The sequence below is a fragment of the Monodelphis domestica genome, chromosome 1, assembly GCF_027887165.1.
Source record: "Monodelphis domestica isolate mMonDom1 chromosome 1, mMonDom1.pri, whole genome shotgun sequence".
Lineage (NCBI taxonomy): Eukaryota > Metazoa > Chordata > Mammalia > Didelphimorphia > Didelphidae > Monodelphis > Monodelphis domestica.
The window spans coordinates 223,397,100-223,421,042 of NC_077227.1; the positions used below are offsets into that span (position 1 = coordinate 223,397,100).

At 38.1% G+C, this 23,943-nt stretch overlaps 1 protein-coding gene across 5 annotated transcripts in view; it reads left to right on the forward strand.

Moving 5' to 3' along the window:
- STXBP6 (syntaxin binding protein 6) overlaps positions 1-16,030 on the forward strand; it is a 382,595-nt gene extending 366,565 nt beyond the window's left edge. For all 5 annotated transcript variants that reach the window (XM_007472541.3, XM_056810449.1, XM_007472542.3 and 2 more), the window contains exons 5-6: positions 2,752-2,909; positions 10,858-16,030. In XM_007472541.3, coding sequence (XP_007472603.1) covers positions 2,752-2,909; positions 10,858-10,881 — 182 coding nt within the window. In that variant the 3' untranslated portion in view covers positions 10,882-16,030. The remainder of the gene's footprint in view (positions 1-2,751; positions 2,910-10,857) is intronic.
- The last annotated feature ends 7,913 nt before the right edge of the window (positions 16,031-23,943 follow it).

Here is a 23,943-nt window from a genome sequence, read left to right on the forward strand (position 1 = left end):
AGATTTTCAAGACACTTCTCATTCTACGTATCTGACTGCTCCTTCTCTGTTTCCTTTGCCAGATCCTCTTAATAACTTACCCTTTAAACTTAGGTTTTGCTCAGGGTTTTGTCCTGGACCCTCTTCTCTTCTCCCTCTATACTCTTTACTTAGTGAGCTCATCAACTCTCGTGAACTTAATTACTATCTCTATGTTGATGATTCTCAGATTTCACTCTCCTTTCCCAGGCTTTCTGCTGGTCACCAGTCCTGAATCACCAATTGCCTTTCAAATATCTTGAACTGGATATACAATAGACATCTTAAAAATCTACAAATCTGAAACACAATTCATTATACTTTCTTTCCAAACTCTCTCTGCCTCCTACTGTCTTCCCTAGTATTTATTAATTATTGTAAATAATCTATTTGTAATTTATTATATTGTAATAATAATTCCCTATTTTGATAACATCATCTTCCCAAGCCCTTGGACTTGTAAACTAGGAGTCATCCTGGACTCCTCACTCACTGTCTCTCACCTTCCACATCCAATCCATTGCCAAAGTGTATAGACTTCACCTTTGCAACATCTTTTGAAGATGCCTCCTTCTCTTTGACACTGCCATCATTCTAGTGCAGGCTATCCTCACCACATACCTGGATTACTGCAAGAGCCTTCTGGTTAGTGTGCCTGCATCAAGTCTCATCCTCTCTCCAATACATCCTTCATTCATCCACTAAAATAATTTTCCTAAAGTACATGTCCAACAATATCATTCACGTCTACTCTACTCCTACTCTCAATAAACTTCACTGGCTTTTAAGTGCCTCCAGGAACACATACAAATGCTCTGTTGCTTGACAATCAAAGCCCTTCATAACCTAGCCCTCTCCCACCTCTCCAGTCTTCTTACACTTTACTCCCCATCATGTACTCTTTAATCCAGTGACTCTGGATTCCTAGTTACTTCTCAAAGAAGACATTCCATCTCTCTGCCCTGTGCATTCTCTCTGGCTGTATCCCATACTTAGAATGTTCTTCCTCCCCTTCTCCTCCTTTTACCTTTACTTGTTTCCTTTAGATCACAACTAAAATCCCTTTTACTGGTGGCCTTCCTGAATTAATTTTAATTCTTGTGCTTTCTCTCTATTAATTATGTTTTGCTTATCCTAAATATAGTTTGTTCTGTATATATTTGTTTGCATGTTGTCTCTCCTCTTAAGACTATAAGCCTTTTGTTGGAAGGGACTGCCTTTTGCCTCTTTTTTTATCCCAAGTATTTAGCACAGTGTCTGGCACTTAGTGGATGCTTAATGTTTGTTGATTGTTTGAAAGGGTAGAACTTTATAACAATTAGAGTTATCTAAAAATGAATTAGGCTGCCTCAGAAAGTAGGAACTTCCCCATCACTAGAAGTTACAGGATCACAGACTTAGAGCTTGAAGTGATCTTATAGGCCACTGAGTCTAGCTCCCTCATTTACAGATAAAGAAACTGAGGCTCAGAAAGGTTAAGCAACTTGTCCAAGTCACAGAACTATTACCTATCTAAGCAAGATTTGAACTTGGGTCTTTCTTTTTTCTTTTTTTTTAAACCCTTACCTTCCTTCTTGGAGTCAATACTGTGTATTGGCTCCAAGGCAGAAGAGTGGTAAGGGCTAGGCAATGGGGGTTAAGTGACTTTCACAGGGTCACACAGCTGGGAAGTGTCTGAGGCCAGATTTGAACCTAGGACCTCCCATCTCTAGGTCTGGCTCTCAATCCACTGAGCTACCCAGCTACCCCCTAAACTTGGATCTTTCTGACTTAAAATCCAGCTCTCTGTTCATTACTCAACCTAGATACTCAAGGAGAGGTTAGATAACTTTCTGTTTTGTTTTGTTTTGTTATATTTGGTTTGGTTTGGTTTTTTGGAGATGGAATGTATGTTTGAGTAGGAATTGTACTAAATGACTTCAAGAGTCTCTTTCAATTCTAGAATTCTATGGCACTATAGCATTTATAAGTGAATACCATAAGGATGCTATGATAATTCTTTATTTCCTCTGGTTATGGTTCACCCACAAAGCTTAAGATAAGTAAAGTAATGAATTTATAATTACAGACAATTATTTCTTACTATCTGATTATATACACCTATGCAGTGTTTAATTTCATACCACAAGTTCTTATGTTCAGATTTTCATCCCTTGGAACTCTTTTCCTTCTCCTACTCCCATCCACCCAACAGAATTCTCTGCCAGACCATCTAGACCATAGATTTAATGTCTCACTACTCAAGGTTTAAGAAATAAGCTTTCCAATGTCTGCTCTTGCATCAATTTCCTTCCTGGAAATGAGAAATTATCCTTTCTGTACTCCTACTAACAATTAATTAGTACTTCTGGATCTTGAAAATGTCAGGACCCATCCTAATCTGCTTGATTTATTCCTAAAACCTAGCTTCCCAGCTTGAAGAGCCTCGTCAGTTCTTGGTTTCTTATACAAACTTCCATTATATAAAAGACACAAAGTGATATAATAGATAAATTTTGGACTTTTACCCAAGAGACTATGTATTTGAATCTTGGTGCCACTTATTGACTAAGTGACCTCAGTCAAGTCATTTTATTTGAGGAAGCTCAGTTTCTTTCCTTAACTGGAAAATGGTACTTACCTCCTTAGGATCATTGTAAGAAAATCATGTTGAAAAGTTTAAATTTCTCTGTCGTAAATCCTGGGTTTTCATCATCATCATCATCATTATTTATTGTTATTTATCTGCTTCAGGAAACAGCATACTTCATTCAGCAGCAGACAGTGTAACAAGTGCAGTACAGAAGGCCAGCCAGGCCTTGAATGAACGTGGGGAAAGATTAGGTCGAGCAGAAGAAAAGACAGAAGATATGAAGAACAGTGCCCAGCAGTTTGCTGAAACTGCCCACAAGGTAAGATGCAGGGCAAGGGACTTTGGTTTTGGCTTCCTGGTTATTTCCATGGAGGCTCCAATTCACTGATATATTGTCTAATAGAAACCCTATTGTGCCAAGAATCTGTCCAGGAATATTTGTTACATACCATGAAATGTACAAAACAAAATTTTCACCCCTCCCATCTTTGTACTATAAGTCAGACATATACTGTCTAGATTTATTTGCATCAATAAATGCTTAGTTTGGAATAAGGAGAAATAGTTCTTCCTCTAGCTAGTCCTTTAATTGCCTCCCCTTTACCTTCTCTACCTCTAGCTCTGATCTTTCACAAAGGAACAATCTTTTGTCTCTACCCAGGGATTTGAGACTAAAGTGTCAAGAGATGAAATGATGCTCTAGAGATCTGCATAGAAAGGGACTCCCCACCTCCTCCCCAATCTCTATCTTGGCTCACACTTGAAAGAAGCCTTGGATGCTTGTCTCCTCTTTTCCTTCCTGAGAGGCATTTTATGGGTTCTCATCTCTGTGCTCAGTTCTGCATAAACAAGCCCTAGCAAAAGTGATCTCAATATTGCATCACTCAGGAAGGGGCCCAACTATTCCTGGTACTTTATTGCTGGAACCTTAGCTGTAGCTTGACTATTACAGTCCTGCCTGCCAAGATCTGTTTCTACTTTTGTAAACCCAAAAAAAAAAAAAGTGCCAGGACACGTCCATATACTAAAAACAGTCATTTTTAAATGGAAAAACTAAGTATTTTTATGCAACCACCAATCTCAGGTAAGGGGTGAAGGACAGGGAATAAACTTGACATTCAATTAATATAGAGAACTCCCATATTAGATAGAGAATTCTCAGATCAATAAATTCCCTCTGCCAATGGAGGCAAAGAATTAAATGGAAGAGAGGAGTCTGTATGTCAGTAGGTTAAGTAGGTGTATTGAAACTCCGATTGAAGAGTAAGACTAATCTAGCTAATAAATAGAACTTGATTTCTAGATGGCTTTCAGGTAAACAAATCAGCAAACATTAATCACCTATTACATGAAGGACACTGGAAGAAAAGCCATTTTCACTAAGACATGGAGAATATAGTCTAGGCGGGTATATTGCTCATAACCTCTACTAAAAAACTAAGTTTGAGATCTCACTTTTGTAGTATGATCTCACTGAGATCTGAGCATTCAGTTTGGAGTTGATGGACTTGGATTTGAATCCCAGCTCTGCCAAAGTATATCCTTGCTTCTGCTGAGGGGAAGATTTCAGAAATAAGAGAGAAAATACAAACTACCAATAAAAAAAGACTTCTTAGGCCATTCTACTAAAAGTTAGACTTTATATCCTCCTTAGGATATAATGTGAGAGAGAACATGGGAAGCTGGGATTTAGAATTCTAGGGAGAAATCCTAATTATACAATCCCCCCTGTGATTCCATTGGAAAATGAGCATGTAGAAATCTCCCAGATTTCCATACCTAAGTTCCCCAGTGAATCAGTACACATAAACAACTTATGTCTCTAAAGATCTTCAGCTAGAGGTAAGAAGGCCTCTCTGTAGTTACTGAGGTTTCTCTGAAATATTCTAGCCTTTCCTGCAACATTTTTCAAAGGCCTAAGTTTGGAGGGAAGTAAAAGGAGCAAGTATTTATTAAGCAACTTCTAATGCTAGACATTGTGCAAAGCACAATGCAAATGTTATCTCATTTAGTCCTCGCCTGTGAGATACTATTATTATAATGCCTGTTGAGGAAATTGAAGCACAGAGAAATTAAAATGACTTGCCCAGAATCATACAATTATTAATTGTCATAGGCCAGATTTGAAGTCGGGTCTTTCTGACTTTTGGTCCAGTTCTTTACCCACTGTCCCATCTTCATGTACTTTGGCCAGTTCTCTAATGAATTGCATCCTGGATTGTGATAGAGCCAGGCCTACTGGTTATGGAGAGCTGATTGTTAAATTTTCAATGAGAGGTTATTTACATCATGCAAATCAGCCATGCTAGGAACAGCCAATTCTATTGAAGAAATGATACCTTTTATTAGTAAGCTCATTAAGAGTAGAGATTCTTGGAGGCAGCTGGGTGGCTCAGTGGATTGAGAGCCAGGCCCAGAGATAGGCGATCCTGGGTTCAAATGTGACCTCAGACACTTCCTAGCTGTGTGACCCTGGGCAAGTCACTTGACCCCCATTGCCTAGCCCTTACCACTCTTCTGCCTTATAACCAAATAAAAGTATTTATTCTAAGAGGGAAGGTAAGGGTTTAAAAAAAAAATAGACATTCTTTGTTCCATTGTATTTGTTTCCCCTTGGCCTAATACCTGATATATAATAGTGCTTCATAAATGCTTGTTGATTGCTTAGTTCTTCTTCTTTTTTTTTAAACCCTTACCTTCCTTCTTGGAGTCAATTCTATGTATTGGCTCCAAGGCAGAAAAGTGGTAAGGGCTAGGCAATGGGGATCAAGTGACTTGCCCAGGGTCACACAGCTAGGAAGTGTCTGAGACCAGATTTGAACCTAGGACCTCCCATCTCTAGGCCTGGCTCTCAATCCACTCAGCTACCCAGCTACCCAGCTGCCCCTGATTGCTTAGTTCTAAGTTACATCTACATAGGATAAGATTAGAGCTGGGAGGGGCACTGGACTTCTTCTAGTCCAGTGCCTTATTTTATAAATAATAGATTCAAGGGCCAGAGCCCTGAAGGGATTTCCCCTAGGCTTTATGAGTATTCAATAGCAAAGCCAGATTTTGAACCATTCATTTGACTCAATCCAACACACTTTTTCCTGTACCACAGTACCTGAGAGCTGAGACAATCTTGTCTCTCCAAGCTTCTTTTGCCCCTTCTTCCTTTTCCCAAGATCTTGGTTGGTGCATAAACAAGTCAAGAAATGTAAAAGCCTTGCTTCATAGCTTAGTTTTACATAATCTCAATTGAAATGATTTCTAAAGGAAGGGAAATAGGAATGGGAGAAAAGTTTGAATTGTTTAGCCTGGGGGAAAAGGCTTAGAGAGAAATAACTTTTTTGTCTTCCAATTCTGTGAAGGCTTATTATAAAGTCGGTGACCTACTGGTTTTTCTCTTTGTATTAGGTATAAAAAAATAGGTTAGGAGTTGATAAGCCTGGAATAAGAGACCTCAAGAAAATAACCCCCCAAAAATAAAGAGACCCAAACTATGAAGAGACCTGACTGAGTGCTCCCCTTCCCCACTCACTCAGGAGAGCTTTTATGTGTAGATAATCTATGATCTAGCAGCTGAGTGACTCAGTGGATGGAGTGCTGAGTCTAGAGTCAGTTTTCTGGTCTCAGGTATTTACTATACTGCAGGATCCCAGGCAAGTCATTTAACCCTGTTTCTCATCTATAAAATGAGCTGGAGAAGGAAATGGCAAACCACTCCTGTATCTTTACCAAGAAACCCCAAATGGAGTCACAAAGAACCAGACACAACTATGCCACCAAATGCCATATGATTTTTAATTTACATCACGACTTCCTTAGAGATCATCTATTTCAACCTCCAGATTTTGTAGATCAGAAAACTGAGGCTAAGAGAGAAGGAATGGTTTGTTAGGGTTCTTATTATGATTATTAACTAATTCATTAACTCCTGCTATATTTTACTTAATCTGTTACTGCTGATAAGCTTAGTAGGATACTTTAATAGGCATTATGAAAAGCTGCTGATGGTTAGGGATTCTTTAAGGGTCAAAGGGGTATGGTTAGAGTATAGTAATAGGGGAATCGTTGCTTTAAACCTGCCCACCAAACTCAAAAGAGAAATGATGAACAGAGGTCAGTACTCTCCAAAAATAGAACAGTCAGTGGAACACAATGAAACACCTGTCAGAATAGAAATTGGCATGAGATGGAGTCATTGGTACCAACTAAAACTAATTGCTTCATATTTTCTAGGGGGACTGTTGTGTTTTTTGGTGAGTGCCTTGGGGGTCGGGAGTGGGGGATTGAGACAGAGAGAAAGGAGAGAAAAGAGTGACACAGAGAGAGAGACAGACAGACAGACAAACAGAGAGAGAGAGAGAGAAAGAGAGAGAGAGAAAGAGAGAGAGAGAGAGAGAGAGAGAGAGAGAGAGAGAGAGAGAGAGAGAGAGAGAGAGAGAGAGAGAGAGAGAAAATATGTGTGTCTATGTACAAGCACACGAGAGGGAGAACGTTTCAAAGCCACGATTACAACTTTTTAAATTAGTATGTTTGCTTATGAATCATTCCAACATTGGAAATGTTCTTTAATAAGCAGATTTACCTCCAAAGGAGATGGAATGCCTGTCTTCCCGGGGAATGATACTCCTAAATTCTGAGGTAGGAGAGCCAGCGTAGGCTTTCTGGGATGATGTCCTTTCACTAGCCCAGTGACAGTTCCCCTGAGCCAAGTTCCCAGGCGAGGATTTAGAGGAGATGTTGCCCCTGCCTTCCACCCCCTCTCCAATCTTGGCTGGGTTGACTCATAGTGGGTGGGTTGTTTTTACAAATGCCCAAGTACAGAGGACAGAATTTTCACCCGATAAGGTACCTAATACTGGAGTTTAATTGGAACATTGTTCTCTCCTCTCCCATCCTCACTCCTCCCAACACCTCCCCAAATTCTAGCAGTGGTATTTTATAAATGTATGTCAAAAAATATACTTTAAGACCTACAGGCAATGTGTCAGGTACCCAAAACCATCCAGATATGTTATTGTCATACATGATTGTCATACATGCTATCCTTATGCTTGTTTCCTATAGAAGGGGTGGAAAATTAAGTTCTCTTTGCCCCCTACCTCTGAGCCCCTCCCCACACTCAGTTTCAAAGTCTGATTTGAGAAAGCACATTTCCTTCCTGAACCTAAGGGTTTGGCAGAACTCCAGACAGTAGAACCACTCAGGCAGGGACGCTCACTTTTCCTTTGCCCTGGAAAATAACCAAGTTGCAGAGTATGCAATGCCTTTGGGGGCCTCGCTGAGTAAGAATAGTGAGTCAGCGGTTGTGGTGTTAATAGTACTTTAAGATTCCTTCTTGGAGGACAAAGGATGGTTGGGATTTAGTCTATCTAACATGCCAAGGCATTACTAGGCAAGGAGGGCAAAGGGTGTTTAGTGGAAACATTCCAAACATCTGTATATGTGTAAGTCCGACCTTTGCCACTGGGCAAGTTGCTTCAACCTCTTAGCTTCAGTTTCATCATCTGTTAGATAGGAATTGTTTCTTGCAAAACTTGCATGACCTATATCATAGAAGTGGTTATGAGGAAAGAGCTTTCATATTAGAAAGCAAAAAGCAAGTATAAATTATTGTTAGAGCTGTTTTAATTGTTTCTTACTCTTCCTGACCTCATTTGGAGTTTTCTTGGCAAAGGTACTAGAGTGATTTGCCATTTCCTTCTCCAGATTATTTTATAGGTGGGGAAACTGAGGCAAAAAGCATTAAGTGATTCACACAGCTAGTAAGTATCTGAGGCCAGATTTAAATTCAGGAAGTTGAGTCTTCCTTACTTCAGGACCAGAACTCTATCCACCATACCAAGTATTCGCCCGACCCAATTATTCAAAGAATGCTTAACCTAGAACTCCAAGGACTACTTCATATAGTCCTATTTGTTTTGGAGATGAGAAAGCTGAGTTCCCAGAGGGCTTAATGATTTGAACAGGGTCACACAGTTATTGAGTGACAAAACCAGAACTAGATATGTGGTCCTTAGCCCAAGTGCAGTGTTTGAGTTTATGCAGTTTTGCTTCCCATGTTCTATTTTCTCCCCAGTTTCTTCTTGGTGAGAAGCAAGAACTAATTTTCTAAAGTTAATGTTAAAGAAATCCCTGCTCAGATGTAGCCTTGACAGAACTGGGCTTTCTACAGAATTCTTGTGGAAACTTGCTTTCTGCTATGGTTTTAATCACCCAGTTATCCCAACTCCTGCCTCACTTGAGTCTTTCCTTAATGTGAAGCTGTGGTTCCTGCTTAGTTTCACAGCAGACATACAAAGTTACCACCTGCAGAGGACTGAGATTTCATTCTTAGGATAGAGGACTTCTAATGATGAGAAGTAAATGAGGAGTATTCATTACCTGTTCACCATAGAGAAATCCTAATGTGGAAATTCTCACCAATTCAGATGCCACTAATCAATAACTTAGTAAATCAGCCTTTGAGTTCTCTGAGCAAGTGCCTGGTTCAGAGATATATAGCCAGGAAATACCAGAGGCAAGATTTGAGCCCAAATGTTCCTGACTCTAAACCTAGGACTTTGCTCACTATACCATTGTTCCAAATAACAACAACAATAGTAACTGACATTTATAGAGAGCTATAAACTTTTCAAAGCATTTTATACATCTTATCTCATGTCATCTGCACAGCAATCCTGTATGTAAATATGAAGTATATCTATTATCTCTATTTTCAGATGAAGAAACCAAAGCTCAGAGAGGTTGTGGCTTACCTATAATCACCCAACTAATAGGTATCTGGGGTCAGATGGCATATCAGAGCTTTCTTAACTCCAAATCTGATACTGTTTTCCACGATAATAAAAAACCAGCCATCTGATAAAAATTTCAGTTCACACAGGCATTCTAAGTCTGCTTCTTCCTCTGCCTTCCTGTTCATTGCACTGCACTGACTCATTGGGCAGGGAGACTCGGCTTTGAGACACAGCTGGATTAAATCTATATCCTGTCCCCAAATCCAGTTTCACTAAATGAATGGCCCTGGGGCCCAGCTTAGTTTGGGGAACTATTGACTAACATGGTGGCATTTGGTACTCCCATTTGGAGAGATCTGGTGTTTCAAGAGACTGCATTTCTCAAATGCCACTGGAAGCAGAAATCGAGGTCTGGCTTCCAGCTATTGTTCAGTCTTTGTCAATAGAGGGCTTTAACTATCAAGTGTATTGTACTGGCTTGAATGATCTCTTTAAACTAAGAATTAATGGATTAATTAGCAAAGGATGTATAGATTCTTTCCTCTCTTCTTTGTTCATCCCTAATATTTTATAACAAACCAGTAAAGTTCAAGTTTGAGGGTCAAGCATTTTTTTAACAAGCACTTATTGAGTATCTATAGTGTGCTGGACACTGAGCTAGGTATTAGGGCTGCAAGACAAAAATAAAACAGCTTCTACCTTCAAGTAGCTTATATTTTGGTAGAAGAAAATATATACCCAGATAAGTAAATACAAAATACTTGCCAAGAAATCCTATCCCTGGGGGGGTGGGGAAGGGGCATAGAGAGTAGGAAAGCAACTAGCAAATGGAGGAATCAAGAACCTTGCAAGAAGTGACATTTAAATGAAGTCTTGAGTGGAATTAGGAATTTCAAAAGGCTGAGTTGAGGAGACCTAGCATTCCAAGAACAGAATATAAATTAGAGCTAACATTCAGTAGACTGGCTTTGCTAGGGCATAACCCTCATGAGGAAAAGTCATGTGAAAGAAATTTGGAAAGAGTATGGAGCCAGATGGTGAAGAAATTGTCAACATCCAACACTGGCCCAAAAGTCAGGATACTTGAATTAGTCTAGTAGAATCTCTTTCATGTGTCAATGTGGAATCTAGAAACCTCCAAACTCGTAGCCTATTAAGATCTGATGAAGTCTTACTAGGCTACGAGTTTGAGGGTTTCTAGATTCCACGTTGACACATGAATACATCATATTACGTTGAGTAAGTCACTTATTCTTAAAAATTGGTTTTGTCTTATATGAAATGTGGATACCCCCATCCTCTTACTCTTCCTTCTCCTTAGAAGACATGATAAAAGATGAGAAAGCCCAGTTCATTTAAGCATTTGGAAGTGTTGTAAGCAGTATTAAAAAATACTTTGTGTTATTCAGAAAGACAATTCAGGAAAAGTTTCTGAGAAAGATGTCATTGTGGACAGAGATATCATGTATTCTACCACCTTTTCCCCCATTAAAATGACTCAGATTTTCACTCTTCTTTTTCTTCTCTCTCTCCCCCCAGCTTGCCATGAAGCATAAATGCTGAAGTACTCACTGCCTATCCTGATGACCCTCCCAAGAGAAATGGAAAAGATTGGTTCAGCAATTTTTACAAGAATTCCAAAATTCCACCTGCTTCTTGTTACCAATTCACTGGAAATTGGTTTATGTTCTTTTCAGACGTTAGTACTGGGGGGAGGGTAAAGTTATTGTGTTTTTACATTTCTGTAGTGACCTTCTTAAGAAATGCTGCACTATCTTCAATTGGGGGGGATTTTTGTTTGGTCTTTTTTCTCCAAAACGTTTTAGATGTTTTATTTGGTTTATAAGTAAGAAAATAAGAAAATTGGACCAAATAACCTGAACAGGGTAAAAACTGGCAAAAATCTGTTTGTTTCCTTGATACGAAACAGGAAGGCATTTTAATTTGGCTACATCTAATGTTATTGTTTCTGTAAGAAAATAAAATTCAAAGAGTGATTAATTTCTTTCCTCGTTTCTGTAACTAGTGTTAGTAGATTCTGAAAGCTAGAATTCTGTATCCTGGGACATTAGAAGTCTCTATTATGGAAAACAATTGGATTTATCAAGGGAAACAGCCGTCTTAAATTTTACTCTCTGCCTAGCTACCTTTTGCATGAGCCATCACCAGCATTCCAAAAAGCAAAACAGAGTTGCAGATAAGAATCTGCTTTCTGTGTTTCAGGTTCAATGTTCTGCTACTTATTTCCAGAATTATCATATTTTACTTTACTGTGAAAAAATATAAATGTGAAGTTAAAGACTTGAGAAAATGTTTTCTTTATAATTAAGTAGTCACCCTGTACTAAGTAGAGGGAAAGTAGTTAGGATAACACATGATTCCTTTGCCCTCCAGTAGATGGCAGGGAAAATTGAGCTGAAAACTTTGACTAACCCATCTAGGAGTTGCCTAAATCAGGGGGATTAAATGACTTGCTCTTGGTCTCTCAATAAATATCAAATAGAAAAGATTTGAAACCAAGTTTTTCCTGACTCCTCAAACCAATTCTCCATCCTCTGCCCTATTACAGTTTAGTGAGAGAGATTAGAACATGAATTAGCACAGACATGGCACTGTGTGATAAGCCATAAGAGTAAAACAGCCAAAGGACTATTTCTGAGGTGAGAAAGATCACTTTGTGAAAAGTTTTACCACTTCTTCACCTTCTAAAGAAAACCTTAGTAGTTAGGATAATTTCTAAATTATGTGTTATAAAAGGACTTTTAGTTTAGTATTTTTCTAGGTAAGCTTTTAGATTGTAGCAAAATTATTCCTTAGAAATTAGATCTCAAGTTGCAGCTGTATAGTACAGTAGATAATGTACCAAGACTGGAATTGGAGGGACCTGGGTTCAAATTTGGGCTTGGATACTTCCTAGCTGGGTGACTAGTGACACTTCTTAGTGTATCACTAGCTGGGCAAGTGACAACCTTAATTGGCTAGCCCTTACTACTCTTCTGTCTAGGACTGATACTAAGACAGAAAGTATGGAAGGAAGGAAGGAAGGAAGGAAGGAAGGAAGGAAGGAAGGAAGGAAGGAAGGAAGGAAGGAAGGAAGGAAGGAAGGAAGGAAGGAAGGAAGGAAGGAAGGAAGGAAGGAGGGAAGGAAGGAGGGAAGGAAGGAGGGACGGAAGGAGGGACGGAAGGAGGGACGGAAGGAGGGAGGGAAGGAGGGAAGGAGGGAAGGAGGGAGGGAAGGAGGGAAGGAGGGAAGGAAGGAAGGAAGGAAGGAAGGAAGGAAGGAAGGAAGGAAGGAAGGAAGGAAGGAAGGAAGGAAGGAAGGAAGGAAGGAAGGAAGGAAGGAAGGAAGGAATTAGGTTTTTCAGTCTTTTAACTATGGGCTCTTGTAATAGTTCTGATGGTGTCTGTCCCATATCTCAGAGGCAGCATTTTTCCTACTTATTGTGACAGGAACTTGGAGTACCTGTACCATAGAGAACTTGGCCTCTAAGAACTGTAAAAAGTCTTCAAAGCCCAGAGACCACATAGTGGTGATAGTATAAAGAGGAAATCTTGAGAAGATATTAATTTCACAGGAAAGGTCCCTTCCCAGTTGTAATCATTTGAAAGTTAGTGACCATTTCTCTTTTTTGGTCAGAGTCTCAGATATGGTTTTATTTTGTCCTGGATCTGTTAATTTCATTAATATATGAAGCTCCCTGTATGAAAAGTTTCTCAGCTGAAGCAAAGAGCCCTCTGCTTTGCTCTTTCCAGTCTTAGTGTCTGAGAGGCTGAAATGTTAGGTGACTAGTCTGGGGTCACATAGCCAATTTTAGTAAGAGGTAGAATGTAAACCTTGATTGGAAGAACTTGGTCTTCCTGGTTTCCAAGCTTCACTTTATATCCACTATGAGAGGCTGCCTCTTAGATATGGTAGTTGAGGCAGCTAGGTGGCTCATTGGACAGAGACTGACCTAGAGACAGGACATCTGGCCTTAAACATTTCCTAGCTGTGTGACTCTGGGCAAATCATTTAACCCCAATTGCCTAGCCCTTATCACTCTTCAGCCTTAGAACCAATACTTCTTGTGGATTCTAAGGCAAAAAAGTTAAGGGATTTTATTAACTTTTTTTTAATGTGGTTGTCATTCCAAGAAAAGGCTTGAATTTGATCAAAATTCAACTGGTCCAGATAAAATCTGGGTAAATGAAAATTAGGGAAAAAAGAGTTACATTTTCAACATTTTTTCCTCTCTCAATGAAACTGTGCATTTTATTGAGACTATTACCTTTGAACATTCTTTTTAGACATCCATATTGATATTTTCACTTTTTTGCTATTTATTTCATGCAATTTAAATTATAGGGATTTTGCAAGCCTCTCATCATGATCATTACAACTTTCCTTATATCTTTCCTTAGGGTGGTATCAGGTCATGTAGGCATGAAACCTTTCCCAACTCTTTCAGATTAGAATGGATTTTATTCACCCTCCTTAAAGCTTAGACTCTGGAGGTAGTAAAAATGGTTCTTTTTCACCAAGAGTTAAAATGCTAAATATGGGAATGATGCCTGTTCTTCTCCATGAGAACATGCTGCCCAGCATATCTCAGGCCTGTTTGCCTTCTTAGACTCTCATTGCAGTGCATTGATTTTTAAAATGCCTGATTGCACTAAACCTGCCTCCTTCCTATTGAGCCTAGGGTTGGTATAGTCCAAGGATGATCAGTGTAGCATCCAAGTAACCTTTCATGTTGCAGAATAAGAAGATACTGCATTATTAATGCCCATTTAAGCAGCTGATGTGTCTTGATAAAGCAGTGCCAGAGACAGAAAATTGTAGTTATTGGAAAAGAGATCTCTTTGGCAAAGTTGGTATGTCAGAAAGGAGACAGAATCTATTGGAGATGCATTTTTGAATCCTCTTAGTGAGACAACCCATTTAAAGATATCTCCCGGTAAAAAGTTAGCTATTTTTAACAGCATTTTGTATTATTTTCCTTTGGGGACTTGGGAACTTAGAGAAGTGAAGAACCTGACATCCAGCAAGTGCAGCTGGAGGTCTTTTAAAGTTGTTAGACATAGATGCCACATGTTCTGGCACATAGTTTTGGAAACTTTACTGTATAGAGTATTATCAGAATTATTAGAGTCTTGAAAAATATTTTGCCTGTTCAGCCTTATTAGGAATGGACACAATAGGTCTTTCTGCTTACCTGTTGTTGTTGTTGTTCTGCAATTGTATTCTATCTAGGAAAATGTTTTTAAAAAGAAACCACAATGAGGTGTGCAAAAAGGGAGAAGGAGAGAGAGGAGGGGAGAAAGGAGACTGTCTATAGAGAACCTTCCCAATGATTTCATTCTGCAAGTTCTATTAAGTGCCTACTATGTGTGTCAGGCACTGTCCTAGGTGCTGGAGAGACAGAAATGAAATGGTTTGTAGTGTCATCAAATATGTTCCTGAGGGAGGAAAGGATAGACAGTTATACACATACATATGTATCTGTATGCATATGTGTGTGTCTATTAATATGTATTTGCAAATTGGATTCTGGCCACCTCATAGCCACTCAGTTGGCATATAACAATGAAGGGGGGGGGGGGAGGCAAATATAAAGTCCCACGTCGATGAAACTTTAGGGGAATCTGTTGCTGATGCCAAGAGCCAGACAATAGTGTGTGTTATTTGGTGAAGCCACCTCAGAAAGATCTGAGATGTTATGGTTATATAACACATTCCGATATTCCTTCCAGATTGAATAAGAAGTTAGTCTTCTTAAATGAAAGTCTAAGAGGCCTTCCCGCCATCCCCCTGTTAATGGTTTTGAATGGGAACTCCCTGTTGAAAGTGGATTTGTTTAGAAAGAAAGAAAGCCTAGTCCAACCTTTTTTCTGACTTCTAACACCAATTTGCTTAATGACTGTTCCCATGTCTTATGTATGTCACCACTGCTATTAGGATAGCGATCCCTGCTCTACTTCCCATGGCTGTTATGAAGAAACACAGAAGAATATGTGAAATTCTTTGAGAACTTCTAGAGAAGATCCAAAAGTATTCATGTATTAACTATAATCTAGGGCCAGCAGCTTAAAGAGATTTGAATGGTTTGGGACCAATTCAATTCACTGAGCTGAAGAGATTTTTAACTTGTGTTTGTTTCATTTCTGCTACTCTATACATTTATGGATGTTGTATTTCTGATAAAAATCTTAAACTGTACCAACAACCAAACAATCCTAAAAGAAACTTCTAGTGTGATAGATTCTTCCTGGAACTTAGCTGTAGCCTCTTTCACTAGTATTATTAGATGTTCATGTACAGAAAGTATACAGTTATTCAGGTTGATGTTTCATATTAAAGAATGTATTTGTAAAATGTAACAAGATCAGTAGTTATCTTTTTTAAGCTCTGCAAAGAATAAAAGAAGACTATGTGTTAGATTTTAAAACTACAGTGAAATTTGTCTTAACACTACTTTTGTGGCTAGCAAAGGTCACTCATTCATGTGAAATTATTAGCAGAATGACCTAAAAAAGTAATCTTAAAGGTAGGTTTTGCTCTAATTTGCCAAACTTTAACATTGCCAATATCTGTTGTACAGTAATTAATTCCTCAAGAAATTCTTCAGGATGTCAAACATAATTTTGTTTTCTTTAGACACAAGCTTAAATCTGATCTGTGGATTCATTATTGCAAACACCAGTTTTGTCATTAAATATTTTAACTCTGTGATGCAAGCTTGTTTCTCTGAATTATTTGGGGATGGTCTTTGGATTATGATGAAACAACCAGTAGTCATGGTTACTTGAGTAGTAGACCACAGAACACAGAGGATTCCTCAGCCAGCCAGTAATTTCAATTACAGGAAAGCAAAGATCTTCACCTGCCATATTTAAGAGACATTCTAGTTTTCAGTCCCCAAAAGGTGATGAGTACCTGTTCTTCTCTTAAGTGAAATATTTGAACCAAATCACTGCTACTGGTTCTGCCTGTATGAGTTTTAATTATACAGTGCCGAACTTAAAACATTCATGTTAGCATATACTGTCATTCCCCAGGCTGTGATCTATCATGTTCAATCAGAAAGAGACCACCATAATATTAAGTTTATTAGTTTTACCAAATGAGAATACAACAACTGATTATATCAAGAGTAATAGAAGATACAGTAATACTTGGAAAAAATGGCAAATGCCTCCTGGTGGTATTAATCTCTTTCCAGTCCTGGATTTCATCCTTTCTCCAGGGAAGTCATTTTCTTCACTGTCTTTTGCTTGACTGACCACCCACCTTTGTATGTAAGAATTCAGTAAAAGGACAGATACTGAAAGCTTTTCTGTGCATTGCTCTATGGTGGCAAAAGTCTGTTTTCTCAACGTTTCAATAAAAATAAAAAGGATGAAGAAACAACTTACTAATGAATTTCAAACAGTGAAAATGAAGATAAATTCCTTATTTCTGAACTGTTCTAGTAAGCCAAATCAGAAAGCTAGAACCCAAATCAGAGATAAATTTTTTATCTCATGAGATTTTTATTTGATGATATAAAGAATTTTTCAAATTTTAATGTGCTAGATAAGTGCTATCTATTTTTTAAAATTTCACTTTCTCATTAACAATGCATAACACAACCAGCATAAAATAACCTATGAAGAGGCTTTCATTTGTAGGATTATTTTTAACACTTCTGCCTTAGTTTCCCTATAATAGGCATGCACTTGGTAAATACTGACCTCTTGTAAATGATGTTCACTCACCAAAACAAAATGATATAATTCAGCCAAATATAAATTCCAGAGTAGAATACAAACATTCTTTGCTTATTGGTGAATAATCTATTCTCTGTTTTTTCTTCCCTTCATTAGCACACATGATTGAAAGTTAAATATGCTTTGGATGTCAGATTGAATAAGCAGTGAAGTTGATAAATTAGATTCATAAGGATTTTCAGTTCTAACCAACCATGAGGTTACTGTATGGCCTCTCTCAAGCCTATGGACTTTTCCATGGCCTTGATTTCTTCATTAATGTTAAAAATTAAATGTCCACAGTTAACAATATGATGATTTCAGTAAAACTGTGAGCACACCAGTTAATTGAGATCTGGGAAAGCTCGATACAAGGGAATGGAAGATATTGGTCCATAAGATAATTTTCTTTGCTTTTTGTATGTATTTTATAGACACTGACAGATTTTAATAGGAGTAGTAAAGAAGTCATTCTAGAGATTAGAAACTTGGGCCACCATTCCACAAGTCAAATGATATTCAGTAGTCAAAGAATATTTATTAAATTTTCCTACTGTTTGCTGGGTAAATCCTGGGAGCAAAAGAAGCTCACAATCTAATAAAAAGAGGCCTTAAACTATACAGAGAATAAATAGGAAATAATTGAGAGAGGAAACTGAATTTTAGTTGGAGTTTAAAGGAATCCAAGGAAGTTAGTAAGTGGAGATAAGAAGGAAGAGCATTCCAGGTAGATGGAACAACGAGATAATGCTTAGAGTCAAGAGAGAACAGCAGGGAAACCAGTCACTGAATTGAAGGGTATATGGAGGAAGTAAAGCACAAGAAGACTAGAAAAATAGGAAGGCACATGAGCTAATTTTGAGTAGTAGTAGGGCCTTTGTGGCCAAATGGAGTTTTAATATCTTACCATATGTCTAGTCCCTTTCCTTTCTCTCCTGTCTCCTCTTCCAAGGCACCTATCTTGTTTCTGTATTGCTCCCTTGACAACCAATTAATCCTTCTGAAAAGTGTTAATTAATAATATTCCAATTGAGGATTACTGAAAAAAAAAACAATCCCTCCAAGATTATTTGCACTCTTCCAGCTCCTTTTCTTCTTTTCTTTTCTCAAATACTCAAGACTTCTAAGGATTCAAAACTTGCACTTGTATGCAAGTTCAATTAGACCAGATTGTGCCACAGGATTTCTAGGACTGAGGCTAGAGTTCATAGGATTTAGAACTGGAAGGTACTTCCAGAGTTCAATCCCATCCTTTGTACAGACAAGAAAAATGATGCCAGGAGAGGTGATCTCAAATCATAAAGTCTCAAGGAGCCTTAGGGATTATACTACAACATATAGCTGAAATGGAATACCCACAATGGCATCTCTAACAAGTAGACATCCAGTAGTACTGAAGAGGTCACTGAATGAATTAAGGAAAGCATTTATCAAATACTCAGTGCAATGCATTATGCTAAACACCAAGTATTCAAGTAGAAAAGCAAGTTCCTTTTTTATCTCCCTGCTCTCATTTTCTCCCTAGGTAGCCCTTTCTGTTTTGTGAGAAAGTCTTGCTTGCAGCTTTATAGCTCATGTTGACTTAGTGCTTTAAAATGTGCAAAAGTGTTTCCTTCACAAATATTATTTCCATTTTACAGTTGAGGAAAACTAAGGGCTAAGAAGATTGTATAACTTGTCCACGAATAAGTAAATAGCATACTAAGTAGTAAAACCTGAATTCTGTTCTACTAGATCATACAATGAATTAGAAACAAAGCTGAAACTTAAAACCGATCTGTCTTCCTTCTCTCTCCACCTTATTGTCCATCACGACTTTGACGCCTTTGTTCCCTATCTTAGCCAGTGTTGGTGCAGTATTTGGAGCTCCCCTGGTTCCTTCTCACATTCTCATAGTAGGGTCAATAGGAGGATACGTTATCTTTCACAAAGGCAAAGAACAAGTAACATTCTGGTGCCTTGGACAAAAGGGCAGATGGTTTCTCCAGATGTTCATAAGATTTAAACCAGCAAATTAAAGCTGTCAAGGAAATTAAATATAATGTCCATTTAAGTTCTATTATAATGACAATATAAACTTTCTGCCTTGACCCCCATTATGTTTTCTCTCTTGGGTGTCATCATGATCCACAGAATTTCTTGGGTAGCATTTTTTCTCTGTTCCATCTCCTTCCTAGCTAATGTGACACTATCATTTTCTTGTTGCTCCCGGTCTGAGTCCAAGAGCTCACAGGTCTGAAAGAAAAGCTGTCTGGAAGTCAGTCCCAACCATGGGAGCATACTAGAAGTGTCCTTACTAGTTTCCTTGAGTCATATGGTAACAAAACAGTTGACTTCAGTGATTACCAATTAAATCTCATCAGGGAAGAATCCTTTTAAGTGAGCAGAACCAGAGAACCATGTTTAATAACCCCATCCTAAAGAAAAATAACTTTGAAAGGCTTGTCTGATCGATGTAATGACCAACGATTTCAGAAGACAGATGATGAAGCATGCAGCCAAGTTCTCAGCAGAGAAGTGATAACTCAAGATGCAGAATAAGGCATATATATATGGATATATATGGATAAAATATATATATTTATTATCCACAGCCAATGTGGGAATGTATTTTTGCTTGATTATGCATATGCATCAAAATTTATTTTTACCACTGGGGTAGTGGGATAGCAAAAGGGTATAGAGAAATGTAACAAAAAGAGAAGAAAGGAGAATCATTGAGGTATCTTTTTTAAAATTCAAGATCAATACAGAAGAAAGTTGAGAATCTCAGACAAAACAGTTTTGAAAGCTACGAGTTGAACTTATTAAATGCTTTAAAAGATGCAATTTTAGAAGAAAGATCTGCAGTTTTGTATGCAGTCTTTTTCAGGAGATGGAATTTAAAATGTCCATCTTATTTGGTGTGTGTTAAAGTCTAAATTTAAAAAAAACAGGCCTTTAAGATGAAGATTTGTTACAATATATTCATTTCCCTCTCCTTTTTGTAAAACTTAGCTAAGTACTGTAAACAAAGATTTTGAGAAGTGACAAAATTGATCTGCAGAAAAAGCAAGAAGCTTAGAACTTGGTAAAATGCCAATCAAATGAGATGGAGACAGAGTTCCAATGGAATCTTGAAGGGAGCAGTTAGGAAGCCCAGCTGCTTGAACTTCACTCCCTTCTCTGGCTGTTGGAAGAGAAGGTGGAAAACAAATTCTCTCTTTGGTCATTGATTATCCGTATGACTGAGTGCTGAGAAGACTTTTGGGTTTAGCTCAGAAGAAAACCCATCAGCTGTCAACATCTCCCCTTAGGGAAGATAATATTATTTCCTGAATTTGAATACATTTTAGAATCATCAATCAATGGGTCACCCCTTCCCCTCACCTTATCTCCTCTATTTAAAAGAATAAAAGACCTCTTAGTTAAAGATTTAATTGTGAGAGTTAGTTATTAGAGGAAACCTTCAAACTTACCATCTCTGAGAACATTCAAGACAGTTGAAGGGGAATAAGAAGTAAAGGCAGGGGGAGGAGCACAAGATCCAGTCTTTCCCCTAGTTGGTTTCCTGGTGTTATGGCTCTAGCATTTCCTATTACCATAATTCCCCTAATACTGTTACCTACTACAGTACCTATTTGAATAAAAACTGAATCCCACTGAATGTTCCAAATAAACTACTTGGTACAGCCCACTGACCACTAAGACATTCAATGAAGAGTTGTTTTCATCTTCGATGTCTCTTGTCTGTCTAAATACTGGGGAGTCAATCACCATTATCAATTCATTGTCTTCATTCCATAAAATAGCATAATGACTTTGTCATTATAAGATTGATTTTCAAATGGCACAAGATTAGGAAAGATGAGCCCATAAATTCTCTACAGCTAACTCCCATAGGTTAATACACCATTTAGGTTGTTCACAATTAACAAAAGTAATTATGATTCTGTCCTCTACTTGTATTCACTAAATGACTTGTAAGAAAGTAGAATTACATATTTCCTCCTGCCTCAATTGTTGGAACCTGCCATTTTCTAAGTCATTTTTCCTTGAAACTGAGATCTCTTATTCTAGTGAATAGATTTTGGACTATCCTGGACCTTTTTCTTTGTCATTCATTAACAACACATGGTTTCATTGGTGGATACTCCCTCTACCAACTCAGAGAACAGTTCCTACATGCCTTCCTCTGTAGTCTTTTATCACTCAATCTCTCTCAAATCCTTTCCACTAACTCTATGTGTCCTCATCATGACCTTCAATCCCTCCACCTCATTACTTTACCAGGCTTTCTTCCTTGCCCTTGCTATATTCTCCTTGCTCTCCACTCTTGTACCCTTTGGCTAACCATTTTAATTCTATACTATCTTCCACACTCTTAAATCCCTTATGTCTGTGTCCTATCACTGTTTACATGTTGCCAAATTCCAACTCTGGATTATTCCCACCATAGCTCCTACTTAACTGATACTTAACTGTGCTAGATTAAGTCATGAAGTCATGCTTACAAAATAAAGTTATCTAATCCCATATAGATTAGTCTTTAGTATAGCAAAACAATTCTTATATCCCTCTCTAAATGATTTTCTTGACAGCTAGGTGACCCAGTGGAAAGAATACTGGGAAGATTACTCTTCCTGAGTTCAAATTTGACCCCACTCACTCACTAGCTGTGTGACTACAGGCAAGTCACTTAACCCTATTTGCCTCAGTCTTCTCATCTTTAAAATGAGCTGGAAAAAGCAATGACAAGTTACTCAAGTGTCTTTGCTAAGAAAGTCCCAAATGGCATCACAAAGAGTCAGACACAATTAAGAAAACTGAACAACAGCAATAGCAATTGATTATTTCATTATTCATAAAAAAGTGCTCCAAACTTTCCCTCCTTTCCTCAAGACTCCTGCAGTATTACCTATCCACCTCCACTCTCTCAGTTAAGAATTTTTTTCATGTCACCAAAATATTTGAAATCATTTACAACAAGCTCCTCCTTTTCCCAGCTCACATAGTCTAGATTTCTCTTCTTTTACTTTAGTCTCTGATGAAGAAGTCCCTCAACACTTACACTTGGTCAAATCCTTCCCTGTCTCATCCATCCTCCACCTTCTTCTGTCTCGGTGTCAGTCTTTCAACTGCTATATCTCCCTTTCAACAGATTCCAACTCTACCATCCACAAACATGCTCAAGTTCTTTCTCTCTTAAAGGAAAAACAAACAAACCTGTCACTAAACCCAATCATCTCTGCTAGTTGTTAGCCAATATTTCTTTCTTGTCCCTGAAAGTCTCCACATTACATAACCTTGGGCAAGTCACTTCTTTTGGACCCTCAAGTGTTCTCATCTGTTAAAAAAAATACAGAGTAGGACTATATGGTCTCCAAGATAGCTTCCAGCTCTAAATCTGTGATCACATTATCCTACTTGTCAGAAAGCTGTTTCAGGTATAAATTGGACTAGAGGATCTTTGAGATTCCTTCCAAATCGGAGAATCTATGATTCTAACTTCCCTGAATCCAACTTAATGATGTTCTACTATGCTACTCTGTTCTTTCTTAAAGAGTCACAGTGATAATGTGCTTGACCATTCACAAAACATTACCCACCCTCTTCACATTACTGTATAGTAGCTTCTTCAGGAATGTTTGCCTTCAAAGGTGCTGGGATTATAGCACCATCTGCTGGTAGAACCATTTATGTGGGTCCACTAACTCAATTGGACCTCTGGACAGAAAGAAACAGAGCAAAAATCACCTATTTCCTCCCTCTATTCCCAGTTGCTCCAATTTCCTTGTTACCAGGCATCCTCCACAGGTGAGGAGGAGGCATCCCTTTTAGTTATCAAGACATGGTTTTCTTTGTGGGAATCATTGCCTTTCTAGGTGTCAGGAGTGAACAAGAAATACATAGATGGCTCAGAAATCAGTGTACAGGAGTGTTGATGAGGACCTGCCATTATACACTCATAGCAGTTGATAGAATAAAAGAATATATGCCATAAATAACCCAAAGCACAGACTGAACAATAATCTTATAGGTTTTCTACCCTCTGCCCTCAAATTCTCAATGGCCCAGCAGACCAACCACTGCTTTGACTTTATTCTCATCCTATGTGTTTTTCTGGCTTACCCTCATGGGTAAATCTTTTGAGGTAATGAACTCATTGTTTGGTTCTCTTGTAGCTTAATCCTCCAATAAGGTTTACAGAGGGAGATACAGATATGTGGTGAAGAAAGATCTGGCTCTAGAGTCAGAAGGCTTGGGATCTGTTTGACTTTATATGACTTTAAGGAAAAATCATTTCACCCCTCTCAGCTTCAGTTCTCTGATCTCTTTAAATGGGGAGATTGGTCTAGAAAAATATTGTCTGACCTTAGGCACATCACTTCTCTCTGGACCTCATCTGAAAAACGAGGGGATTTGATTCAATCTCTAAGATCTCTTTAATCCCATTCTCTTCTCTAGGGAAATGAATTCCAGTTATGCTATTTCCTCATAGCCATCATTTAACCCTAAGACCCAACACTATCCTTTTGATTGTATGTTTATGTGCAAATTGTTCAAATCTCCTTTTTCCTTCTTGTTTCTCAAATTGGCTATTACCTATGTCCAAATGAATAAATATGTAAAATTAGTGCATTTTACTATAGAAATCTTGTAGAAACAGTATTTAGCAGCCAGCATAATTTTAGACAAGGAAAATGGTTATAAACCACAGGATGTGACTCTGTTTAGAAAGAATGGAGAGCCTAAAAGGGAGGGAAGCAGTGTAAAGATTAAAATTTAGGGGAGAGGGGGAGACTGAGGCAGGTAGAAATTAGTTTCTCTCTGCAAGGAATATATATTTTTTAGAGGTTTATTAAAGGTTAAAGATTAAGAATATACAAGTATGAAACATGTGCCTAGGCCAGAGGC